The sequence below is a fragment of the Corvus hawaiiensis genome, chromosome 1, assembly GCF_020740725.1.
Source record: "Corvus hawaiiensis isolate bCorHaw1 chromosome 1, bCorHaw1.pri.cur, whole genome shotgun sequence".
Classification (NCBI taxonomy): Eukaryota; Metazoa; Chordata; class Aves; order Passeriformes; family Corvidae; genus Corvus; species Corvus hawaiiensis.
In genome coordinates this window covers 43,610,081-43,623,200 of record NC_063213.1, presented here as the reverse complement: position 1 = coordinate 43,623,200, position 13,120 = coordinate 43,610,081, and the positions used below count along the sequence as shown (strand labels likewise).

Sequence of the window (13,120 nt, the reverse complement as noted above, 5' to 3'; positions counted from 1 at the left end):
TAGTGCAAGGAACAGTGTTAGCATAATTCTAGTGTAAAATAAAACCAGCTGTATCCATTATAAGTGCATTACTGCCAGGAACTGTAAATATGTTTATGCCTGATAGCCTTCTGACTCAATAATATCCTCCTATCTCTGTTGGGCAGGCAAGTTTTTAAACCAAGAAAAGACAGGTTATGATTTTCATAACCAAACTGGGTTTCTTTTTGAAGTATGTTATCTAAATTCAAATTTTAAGCGGGTCATTAAAAAAATCTGCCTGTGATTTTAAAGGAGAACAAAGTGGTGGCAAGAAGGTATGGTGTGCACTAAGAACAAGTTATTCCTCCCAGATACACACATACGCAGACAAACCCTGCCATATCATACCATACAAACAATTTTAATTGTGTAGTTACAGTCAATAACCACTCCTAGTCAGAACATTTCTGCATAAAGAAAATTGTGATACACTTATAAAAACAGCCAGCTGTAACAAAATAACTGGTGTTTTCATAGCAATAAACTCATAAAAAAGAAATACACCTTTATACAGAAAATTTATACAGCTGTAGCTTTAAAATTGATTGTAAACCAAAGGAAGACACATTGCAAACATCAATTATTTTCACATTAATTGCATAAGTTTCTAAGGTGATCTATTAGTTTTATTTACCTAAGCTTATTTGCATGATAGTAAAAATTGCATACAACAATAAGAGTGAAGCTTATAGTATGAATTGCTTGGATAACATAGAGCACTTTTTATAGGCAACTGTGTAAAGCACATTTTCTCTATTTAAAACTTTTAAGACACTTTGTTTTACTGCCCATCAAAATACATTTATAAATAGAAAAAAAAATCAGTATGGTAACAAGAGAAGCAATATTACATTTAACGGAAACTTCCAAAAAAATTAATTACAACATGATGCTGCAGGATCTACAAATAAATAATGAGGACTAAATTGTGTTTCACATTTTCTTTTTTCATTTTCTCTAAAACCATGTAACAATGAAAATGGAAAAAAAAATACAGTGATCTTTATTTCCAAAAGAAAACAAATCTGAATTACGGCAGTGCCATATAATACAAGGCATTTGTTGGCATATGTTATCTTTAAACTGCATTCCACAGTCTATAGTTCTTTTGTAACATACAATAGAACAAGAGTAACAAACTCTTTTTATTTTATTTTTTTAAATAAATGTGAGTTTCCAAAGATCATGTGTGGAGTGCTACAGTAATAATTAAAAAACAAGAACAAAACAGAAACAAAAAAACAGTAAATCACAAAAGTTGTAATGCTTGTCTGAAGGCTCCAGAATCAAAATCACTGGTATCATGCTTATTGGGTACACTCACAGTGTATCCAGTGAACACAAATTAATATCAAACAATCCTCAACGCTTCATCTGTTGCTGCGAAGCAGTTTGTAAAACAGAGTAAAACATCTAGTGCAGTCTGCATTATCCTTTTTTTCAACTTTTGTGCAAGTTTTGGAAGATTCATTGGCCAAACAATGAATAATAAGGGTTTTGACAGAACGCAAGATGGAATTTTCATTTCATTAGTAAATACCAGCGGCACTGTTGAAAGAAAATAATACTTTTAGATCAGTCTTTCAATTCAGCATTAATCTCTGTGTTCCCTTCTACTGATAACTCTTCTTCTAGTTTAACTGAAAAAAGCGTGTTTGCATTTTTGTCTTGGATGCTGTCTTCTAAATCCTTGAGCAGCTCTTCTTCCTTGTATTCCGCAACATCCACCTCCAAACCAGAATTGTCCTTCAGCTTCCCATGGTGCTTGAGATAATATCGCTGGTTCTGAAAGAACTTGATAATGGTGTACTTGGGCAGGTCAAGCTGAGCAGAGAGAGTCTGGATTGCTTCTTCATCTGGATACAGGCCTACATCTTGTATGAAACTCTGTAGGATCCCTAGGGCCTCAACAGAAATCTTTGTTCGCGGTCGGGGTTTCTGACGATTTTCATCCTCAGATTCAGCTGGTGATGCTACTGTCGGTTGCCTTGGGGGTAGTCTGGGACCTGGCTGTTGTTGCTGTTGCTGCTGCTGTTGTTGCTGTTGCTGCTGCTGCTGCTGCAAGACAAAGAACAGCATTTTTTGGTACATGTATTCTTGCTCATATATTGTTACTGAGAAAATCCTGGGGAGGGAGCGGGGGGAAGAAATTGCAGAGCTACAAACAAAGGCTTAGCAAATTTAAAGAACAAAAAGGAAGAAAAAAAGAAAGAAAGAACAAAAAGAACACTGTAGGTTTGTCGGACCGAAAGCACCGATGATACAACATTGGTGTGGCTTAGCTGACAAATTTTAATGAACATGCTCCATGAGTCAAGTGCAGACAAGACAAAATGCTAAGTAGGTGACACAGTATAGGATTAACTTGACCAGCTTAGCCAAAACTGTATCAAGGGCAAAGTGAGAAAAGTGCCAGATGAGGGCAAACGTGCCGGAGCTCTGCCAGCAACGGCAGCTGCTGCCCAAAAACAAGGGCTGCAAATCTCTAGCAATAGCTAGACGAAGGGACTGCGGGGTCGGGGAAGGAGAGCATTTTAGCTCTGTAAGTACAGAAATATCTCACTGCTGATCTGACCTCAGCATGCACTGAGGTCTCGTCAAACTTGCAAACATTACGACAGAATGTGCTGGCTGGAAGCGCCTAACGTGATGCTGTCAAACCCAGCCTCAGCAAGGACAAAGGGATCTGGAGGTAGGAAATCTGTATTTCCCCTTCTGGCTCTGACCTCTCTTACCTGTGGTCTCTGAGCAGGTCTGCACTGCCTGTATCCCAACAAATAAACAGCAGACCTATTTACCTGCCTCTGTGTTTGTGCTGGGGATTATTTAGTTAATATTTATAAAGCACTAAGATGCAAAGCTCTAAATAAGTTGCACTATTATTATTAGAAGGGAACATGCTGCATTCCAAAAACTCAGGCAATAAAAATGAGCCAATATGCACATCAGAAGAATAAGATAAAGAAAATCATGATGTAAATAATTAACAAGAGCTTAAAATGAAGTTTTGCAAGCATGGATTCAGAAACATTCTTAAAAGGTGAGGCACTGGGCCCTAGGGACAGAAATGTTTTTCTCATCTACCACCAGAATACAGTACACTATAAGATCATGTTTAAAATCAAAAGTAAATATATCAGCTACTGTTTGTGTTGACAATTCTTTTGCTGCACAGCACAGGAAGCACTGGTTAGTAAGATATTTTGGATCAGCAAATTTCTTGTCATATGGTACAAACCACCAGTTCTTATTAAAAAACAACCACAGCAAAACAAGCAGTTGCTATCACTGCATTTTATTTCCCCTTGTGAGTCTCCCCTCAACAATTTTTTGTGTTTTGGTAGTGGTTTCCAGGCTTCCAGTTGCAGTTCTTTGAGGCCCTAAGAAGCACAAAATGCTGTACAAATGGTATAAATACCGGAGGGATTATAATTCTGTCCACTTCATAGGGACTCTTGTGGTTGTGGAGACTTCGCATAGATCTCTACAACCGGTTTAGAAGCCACTGCTTTAAGTGATCTTCGTATTCTAAGATCTGACACAAATGCCCTGGAATTAGGGCTCCTTCCTCATCCCTATTCAGGCCCTTTCATGTTTTATGGTCCACTGCTTTAAGTGATCTTCGTATTCTAAGATCTGACATAAATGCCCTGGAATTAGGGCTCCTTCCTCATCCCTATTCAGGTCCTTTCATGTTTTATGGTCTGTGAGCAGTTCCATTCAAGGCTCCAGTCCTGAAGAGATTCAAGACTACTCCCAGCACATTAAATTCTTACAAGACTGAAGGCTTTGTATATACAGTTTGAAAACTTGTATCTGAGCTACACATTTATGCATCTACAACAATTACCATGTAGAACAGTGGAGACAAAACTCAGGCCCAATCTCCCAATCCTTACTCTTACAAGTCCTATTAAGAGATTACAATGCAACTGCTTATGTGAATAATATTTACAAGATCAAACACACAACTTTTATCAACAAGGCAAGAAAATCTAAGTAAGTGGCATAGTGGTTGAATGTTTATACTGTGCATAAGCTTCTCCTTTTATCCCCTTAAGAAGCGATTTTATTAAAAACAATGTACATTTTCAAACAAGTGCTGTTTTATTACTTAATATAGATCTTTCTCTCTCTTTTTGCTAAATCAAACAGCAAGTTTCCAGGCTTTCACAATTATTTTAGTACTTGATATCCTAAGGGATTGTCTTATTCAGTTTGCTTTATCTTTAATATACACTCGTGTTGTTTCTGGCTGCAAGATAACTCTATCCTTCCTAGCTTTGTAAATATTTTTCTGTATAGGTAATACAAGTGACACAGGGTCTCAGCTGAGGTTGGGAAAGCATGGGGTACTATCTGCCCTTTAAGAAGGAGCAGTCACAAGGCTGACCTTGGGCCTTTTGTGAGAAGCGATTAAAGAGTCACCAGCTCAGAGAGACAGCAGTTCCCACTGACAACCTGGCCTACACAGCTTAGCATGATAGCCAGCTCGGCTCCTGGCTGGCAGCGCCAGCGCAAAAAGGGTGCGTGCAGCTTCTGGTTGAGGCCCTGATGGGGCTGCCCTGAAGCAGAGGGCAGCTGTTTCCAAGCTTCATGATGTGGGTCTTGCATCCCCTCCTCTCTCTCCCTGACATGGTGCCCTTGTGCCGGCTCACCTGCGGAGCAGCACCCAGCCAAGGTCCAGTGGTCAGCAGGCCTGGTAGGAAAGCGCCTCTATGCTCTCCTTTCCCAAGGGTGGTGGGAGAGGGGCTCTGAAGGAAAAACAAACAAATATTGACTCACCCCAGTCTCAACTGGGGTTAAAGTGGGATGAGGAACCCCCTTTCCTTCACTTCTACCCAGGATGAGCCACCACTGCTGATGGTTCTTGCTTAGTTTTCAAACAGCAGCAGAACAAGGTCCTCCTGCTCTGTTGGGAAGACCTTTGCCACCGGTGCCACACGCCCCTGCCTTTTGGTCCTGGTGCCTGTCCCGCCAGGCACAGCCAGCACGGGGCTCGCCCTGCCCCGCACACAGCTGCCCCTGCACTACCACCACGCACGTCTGCAAACAACCACCGAACCGAAACAAGAACTGTGGGTGGTCGCACGGTCTCCTTTGAACTCCAGTGGTGGACGGCAGCGCACTCTTATCTTGTACCAGGAGACCTGCATTTAGCCGGACCAGGAGGGAAGAAACACTAATTTCCTTTGCTCAGTTTAAAGCTTTATTTACTTAGCGCTCTGCGGGATTGGCCAAGGTAAACTAACCTGAATCTGTTCTGCTGGCACATGGATAATGTGGGAAGGCCTGTCACCATGGTGATGAACTGCATTGCTTTCTTGTTCATAAATGGCATCGCGTTCAGGCTGAGGAAGACTGAGGAACCTTCGGATCATGGAGAGATTCTCCCAGAGGGTCCTGTTCTCTGGCGAAGGATCTTCTTTCCAACGTAACAGCTCACAGAGCCACCCCTTGAAGATAAAACCAGAAAAACGTTAGTTTTTTCATCCCTTTGCAAGGGGCAAAAGGAGGGTGAAATGTGTACTTTAGAGGTGCTGCATTCTCTCATGCTCTCACCTGATCGAAAAGGCTTTCACTGCACAGGCTGGGCTTAAAGCACACACCAACACACTGAGAGGCTGCCCAGCCATTTCACAGACCCTTACCAACCACAGGCATTTTGGAAAGCACCTTCCCCTTCGTCCCACATCACAGTGCTGCTGTTTGTTTGCGTGACTCTAGGACTGCCTAATGTAAATCACAGCAGCAAAGGAGCTCCCTAACATCCTTTCAAAAGACAGGAATCCTATGACTAGATGCAGCCAAGCAATAACTTAATTTCTGCTACAAGAAGAGGTTTCCCTGCAGGTGAACTTATTTCAAGTGATACATAACTGTTTACAGGTTGTCCTCATAGATACAGAGAAAAACAGTCTCTCAGTTTTACATATTAGGATTATTAGGGGTTGGGGGGAAGGAAGATGTGCTCTAGAATCTGACACACCCTTTACACCATTTCCACATCAAGGCCAGCAAGGTGCCTAGGAATTTTTGGGATACATAATATGAAGTCGGCTACAGAATCCCCTGCAACTGAAGCAGTTGCTAATTTGCTTCTGAAAGAGACATGAGTTAATCTAGAAAATTTAATGTTTCCTTATGTCTTCTTAAAATTTAATTGAGGATTTTTTTCTAAACTGTGCACTGGTAGTTCTAAAAGAGGAGTGTAAACCCTCTAGCTAGGACAGTGTACATCAGCAGAAATTTTCTGATATATTAAAATTTAGGAAAAAAATATTTCATGTATAAAACATGCATATTTCCTTTATTTTAGCTTCAAGGATCTGTTTTCAAAAATAGGTCCATGCAATTTTATTTCTTAATGCTGTAGGAAAGATAATGTGACATTTTATTGAATCAACAAATAATATAAATTTACGGAAGCTTTTAGATCCTTTTTATATGTACCAGTAGTGGATTAATGGTTTATCCAGACTGGTTTACTAACAGATACAATAGACACATAGATATGATACAGATATGTATTTTCTTGAAGATACTCATATCTTTAGCTAACAGTTAATAAATACAGTGTAAAAATATTGCCACAACAGGAAGAGTAAAAGTAAACAAATAATGTTAATGTATTCATATTGTATATGAAAATATTTAGTGAGGTGTGTATAAAAATTTGAAGTATATTTGCTTGGATATAAGTGGAAAACTGAACAAATGACACAGAAGAAAATGCCCCCAAGAAACAATCAAAATGACAACTGTTATAGAGATGGTGGTAGCAGAGCTGAAAAAGCAAAAATTTAAATGGGGCCAAAATCTGCCAGGTGCTTGCAAGGTGTGCTAGGGATGGAGCAGAGGGAGGGGAGAGCAGGGGCAGCAGAAGGGCTTCCCTACACCCTAGGGATGGAGCACACCCCATTCCTTGACCATGCACTAAGCAGGATGCTGGGTATTGGCCCAGGGCTTAGCAAGATGACTGGGAAATGTGGCCAAATGCCTTCACATAGAGCACACAACACTCAGCCTGTCCCAGCTGGAATTATATGGCATGTATTCAAGATAGTGGCAAGGGTCTGTGGAACCTCACTGGAATGTATTAGCAGCGTAATGTGCGAGCCCTCCCTGCCCCTAACAAAAACAACATGTTGCTTGTGGTTCTCTGCTCGCCTTGCATCCATGGGGATACTGAGTGCTGGATTATGCTCAACAGCAGTATTTACTGCAGTAAGTTATAAGTGGTGCACTCAGAAAGTAGAGGTAGCTTGTTGGGGATGGAAGAGAGAAGATGATGAAAAGAAACCAATCTAGATCTTTTAACTGAAAAGCAGTTATAAAATTATTAGTTAAAAAAGCCCAAAGCCACAAACCATCCCATGCCAAAGCGTAAAAATTGTTCTTTGGTTGTCTGGCATCTGCACTGCTTCACACTGAAACTGTTGGCCCTCTTTCTAATAGTGGTGAAAAAAAGAGCAGAGCTATCATGACAGTTTGGTGAAAGTAAAAAAAAAAAGACAAGACAACCTGTCCCCCCCAGTGACACCTCTCTAAGGCATACACACAGGTTGGAAAAGAAGTTGCATTTAGAAGCTGCACATATTTTGTCTGCTGACCACGTGATTCACAGGGTTTGTTTTTTTCTTAAAAAGACAGTATAATTAAAAAATTTATAATTATAAAATGTCTTTATCATTAAAAAATGTCCAATAGAAAATATAATTCCTAGGCAATAACATTTTTTGCTGATTAAACATATTTCACAATGGTTTTTGTTAACTAAGAAATACAGAAAAGACAGTAAGGGGAGAAAGTTTCTGTATTTACTGGGTCAGGCCTTATTTTTATTAACTACTGATAGCTAACATTGTATTTCTAATATTTTTCTCTCAATTTTTGCACTGAAATAACACTTCTAATTCCTTATCTAAAATTATTTGATGAATTTTAACCTGAAACATGTCTCTGCTAGCCTTTCAGGGATTTTGAGATAATGAAGACAGATACCTCTGACAGGGTACACAGAAAAGATTGCTATTCTACCAAAATATCTCTATTCAACTTGGAACATTTTTAAAGAAGTAGATACACTCTGATGAAACATTCGGTGGAAAACATGGAAATGACCAACTGAATTCTTTTACAATTACATGGATAGAAACAATTTGTTGGTCTTCATTGTTTATTTCTGAACATATTTATGAAAGTTGATCTCATCAATGTTCTCAGAAGAGATAGTGGATGAACAGCAAGAGAGGCTGTAGGGGCTTATTTTGACAAGAGAGTAAGAACTTTATACCAATATGCTTTCTTTTGGTTCAAGACAAATAAAAATAGAGGTTTTTAATTCAGCTTCAGGTTCAGAATTCTGTACATGAAATAAAGCTCATTCATAAAAGTCACCTACATGAGCAAGTATGAAATGTTTTTATAAAATTTAGGCAAAGTAATCATCCAGACTTTTCTAATGGTTAATTTTAAGTTCCGTAAAATTTATGAGTTTTGTTTCCATTTGATCTAAAAAGTATGAACTGATGCAGATAATGCAGTTGAATTTACAAGTGAATGTAACAGGGCTGGTTTTTGTCCTTTCAAGCCTTTTTAAGTCTAGAGCAATTTCTGCCTAGTTTCCTTTTTTCCCCCTTGTCTTTATAGTCTTACAGGAAGTGGAAATGACCGCAAAATAATAAGGAAATATTTATAAGTCAGATTAGATCACAACCGGTTTATACAGCATATAGAGTACATTGTTAAAAAAACCAGTGTTAAAATAAAGAAGTTGATACATTTATGCAAAAAGGCAAACCCCCCAAAAACTCTTCAATGACATTGGGAACAACCTTGATTTTAAAACAGCGCAAATTTGCCAGGCAACATTACACTGAATATAAAGAGAGTACAAAGCAAAATATAAACATTAGCCACATGTAAATATGTTTGGAGAACTTTCAGGATGTTACTACTTTTCAAACTGACAAAGTTTAATTTGACACCTTCTGTTCTAAAACCTTTGTTTCTATTCAAAATCACGCCTTTAGCTGCTATCAATCACTGTGCTCTCCCTATTACTTAAAATACTGGCATGGGCCCTGGATAAGCTGAAAATGCCATGCAGATGAATTCTGAGATAATATGTTCAAACCTGTTATATACAACACAAATCCTGTAAAGTTATGTATTGTAAACCTACATTTATTGGGAACTAAAAGTCTTAAATCCATCTGCTACAAAGAAAATACTGTTATGCACTTTCAAGTAACCAAGTACCATCTGCAAAGGTCTTGCTACAGTAAGCAAGAAAATGGTGAAAAAAAAAAAAGATGCTAAACCTAAGATATTTAAAATAAATAAGAGTCTTCTGTCTGGTTTTCTGATAGGGATTTAGAAAAGAAACACAAGACATTAGAGGAAAAAAACCTGTGAAAGCCGAACTGCCAAACTATTGCAGGAAAAGCGCAAAGAGGATAACTGCCAAAACTTAGGCTCTGCAATACCCATGAGCATGCTTATTTTAAAGAAAGCATCTATGCATTTTATCTATATATCCAAATGCTATTGTATTCAATCAGACCCGTGCTGTACTTAAATAAAATCTTCTGCTCTTCACATAGTTTCTAATAAAATATTCTTCCATTCTGGTATCTTTCTTATTGAAAGAAAAAAAAAATCTACACGTAAGGTGTAAATACCTACCCTAATTACATCAAAGAGGACAACATTACAATCATGAAAAATGTTCTCTGGCCAAAGCTTTTCAAATCAGCAACAAACACATTTAGTCTGGGAAGAGAAGGCTACAAGGTGAAGCAATTGAACTCATTTGGTCAGTTTGTTACAGTGATAATAATATGCCAAATTATGAATATTTCTTACAGAATGACAAAGACTTCAGCATTTTTTAGAAAGGCTGTAGCTTAAATCTAAGAAGGGAAAACATTTTAGAGTATCAATGCTAAGACACGATCAGTTTTTCTTTGGTCTGGTGTATTTAAGATTATTTTGTATCATTCTCTGGGGCATATAGTATAATAAAAATACATGGTGTTAGAAGAAATCAATCTGAATAGGGAGGTGTTTGATACAAACATTTTAGCAGAAAGTGTGAATTGCATTTCAGCATCTACTGTGAACAAAGACTAAGTACATAATCCATTAAACAGTACTTCTAACTAAAAAAAATGAGTGTTGTAGACTAAACTAAAGTAGGCATTTTGAATGAGCACATTTTCAGCAACTAACTAGAAAGCTAGCAATTTATCATTCAACAAATAATTTTCTACTTTTAAAAGAATCTGTAAGTGTTACTTATGCTAATGAAGACTGTTTTTAATCTGCCCACAAACATGCTAATAGAGGGCAATTTTTTTTTATTTACAATGCTGAAGGCACTCCAGTTTATAGAACGCAGATATGAAATTACACTTGGTAAAATGGGCTCTTAATTGTCAGAGCAATCCAAATCCTTCACCTTTAACAGGAAAGCTTACAGACAAAACAAAGGAAAAGAGCTCATGGACTAAACTTTAAATATTGACTTTTTCCCCTTCAAAAGCCATCCAACTTGCTTTATAATCTCATTATTGTTCCAAATGGCTGCGCTCATCTTAGATACTTCTATTTCTTTACAAAATAGATTCCACATATGCAAGGGAAGAAAAAGGGCCGACACAACCACTACCATATATGCATATAGTATTAGTCTTTAGTATTAAACTTGTAGGCTGCACGTTGCACAGAAAGGTTGCTTTTGGAAAAGTCATAATACTTTGAGCGAGATACATAATGGTAGCAAAGGAGTACTGAAAGCATTTTAAATTATTTACTAGGTTAAAAGGGTGAAATGGTACTTTAAATACATCAAATTTCATCATCTGGGCCATTTTTTGGTGGCAAAGTGGTATTGATCTTTCCAAATGCTTAAAATTAACTATTTCCAGAAGGTCATTATTTGATTAAAGGCATTAAAGTTGAGGGCAAGAAATGATGCACTTTGTCTTCTTTCCCATTCAAATAATCGTGTAATTTAATCAGAACTATCCCTTCATGTCCTGTAATAAAAATGTTTGTCTTAAGATATTGTTCTTTACCTAACATATTAACCTTTAAATGTTATGAAGTTCTTAAGAATAATCTCTGCTTAGAGAAGATTCTTCTATAATGCAATGAAAGGATCTCCAGCATTTAAATTGATAAGGCCAAATTTCCCCTACACATTGATTGGAAAATGCATTAAACCCTTCAACTGAGATTTCTCACAGTGTTCAACAGGATCAAAAATTCAGGGAGTTCTGAATCAGTAAACTCATGCATATGGCATTGAGAAGCAAAAATAAGCAAATGTTAGTTCAGCACAAACAAATATGACCAATAAGTAACAATGGACACTGCTTTAATTTCTCTGGGGAATGTTGTTTGTGTTACATTTGAATTATCTGAAAAAATAGAACAGGGAACACCCACTGCAGGGGAAGAACAGAGCATTTAATTCAAAATTCATTTTCATGCTGAGATCACTTAAATCTGACTTCTTTCTGTGTGAAATACCTGTGGGTTTAGAGATGGGAACAAGCCTAGATGACAAGAGCAGTCCTTTTTACCCTTAGATGTTATTCCAGAATTTCCTGCTGCAGGAAAATTTATTCTGACTGCAGGTTTATCTTTCCTAAAATACATAAAGTGTCCTGGCTAGCCTCTATGCAAAGCTGAATAGACCTAAATGCTTCACAGAAGAACTGAAGTCTATTAAAAGAAAGGCCACTAGGTATTTATATAAAAATATGGGAAAACTAATAATCTACCAGATTTAGCAATTTTTGATACCGACCAACACATTTGTTAGAGTTCATTTTAGCTTATATTTTCAAGAAATTTTAAGCACTGACTTCCTTCTGTGAGGCAAAACTACTTTTGACTAATTTTAAAAACTCCAGTGAATATTCAATACTTTGGGATTTCCCTATTTTTCTTGAACTTAGGAAGAAAAAGCTCATTTTCAGCTGGTTCCAGAAGATAATTAGAGGTACCAGAATATGAATTCTCTTTTTGATATGTGGCCTAAAGTGATAATATATGTCCCCAGAACAATGGTTGCCTTAGTATTTTATTTACACTAATCAGCCTTAAGTTTCAGGCTTTCCCTTTGAGCATTCTCCTAAATCAGAGAAAGTTTGAAACCTGAATCTGTCCTTTATCTCCAGATATTCCTGGCTCATCTATTTCACTGGGTTTCATTACTAGAACGTTGAAAAGGGTAGCCAGATGTGGATTTTAAGTAAATCTCTATCTACTATCATCATAGATGAGATTTAGCAAAACAAACTGAAAACCCCGTAACCTCGTAGGGCTTTTCAGAAGAAAAGTAAACTTCACTGGCAGGAAAAACTTCCTTTGAAGAATACTGAGACAAATTATGCCATTTCCTTAACTTTCTTATCCAACCTATTATTCACCTACACCATCTGTTGGGATGGTACTGCTGCCTTTTCTCTGTGTGGTGAAAAACAAATTACCAGACAGCCAGCAGTGATACTGATAGCATTTCACCACAAATTTTTGGTGACATTTTAGGAGGAAAGGATTCCTAATGTGTCGTCATCCCTCTGCCTTTTCCTCTCCCTGGCTGCAGCATTTCAAAGTTAAATACATCTTTTCTTGTATACATCCAAACAAATAAATAGGGAAAGAAAACTTGCTAAAGCAGCCTCTAAAATTCAATGACGAGCATCCAACAAGTACAGAAGCAAAATGACATGGAGAGCTGTTGTCCTGCTCCCACAGTCTTGTCTGTCGTACCAGACCTCTGTCTCTACGCAGAGCCATGGTGGCCAAAAAGTGGCCAAAAGCCAGTGCTTGGAAAAAGATAAGCTGGGTTAAGGTCTGAGGCTGTATCGAAACTCCTCTGTGTGTCCCCTGTGTATGAGCACTGCAGACACCACCAGCTCATGGACAGAAAAAACCTAACCTGTAACTCTAAACCTGAGTGAAAACATAAGTATTATTACTTTTTAGTTGAGTATGGAAGAAATTCAATAATCTAAATGAAGGGCTTCTCCCAAGCTTGGTTTCTCTGCTCTCAGCTTCCTTCACCTTTTCTTTCCCCTGT

At 37.8% G+C, this 13,120-nt stretch overlaps 1 protein-coding gene across 5 annotated transcripts in view; it reads right to left on the bottom strand.

Annotated features, from left to right (window-relative positions):
* Window positions 1-361: 361 nt before the first annotated feature.
* SATB1 (SATB homeobox 1) overlaps window positions 362-13,120 on the bottom strand; it is a 93,016-nt gene continuing 80,257 nt past the window's right edge. For 4 of the 5 annotated variants that reach the window (XM_048302212.1, XM_048302222.1, XM_048302221.1 and 1 more), the window contains 3 exons: window positions 5,274-5,477; window positions 4,680-4,775; window positions 362-2,079 (listed from right to left, as the gene is read on the bottom strand). In XM_048302212.1, the coding sequence (XP_048158169.1) occupies window positions 1,597-2,079; window positions 4,680-4,775; window positions 5,274-5,477 (783 nt within the window). In that variant the 3' untranslated portion in view covers window positions 362-1,596. The remainder of the gene's footprint in view (window positions 2,080-4,679; window positions 4,776-5,273; window positions 5,478-13,120) is intronic. The other variant, XM_048302229.1, reaches the window with a different exon arrangement.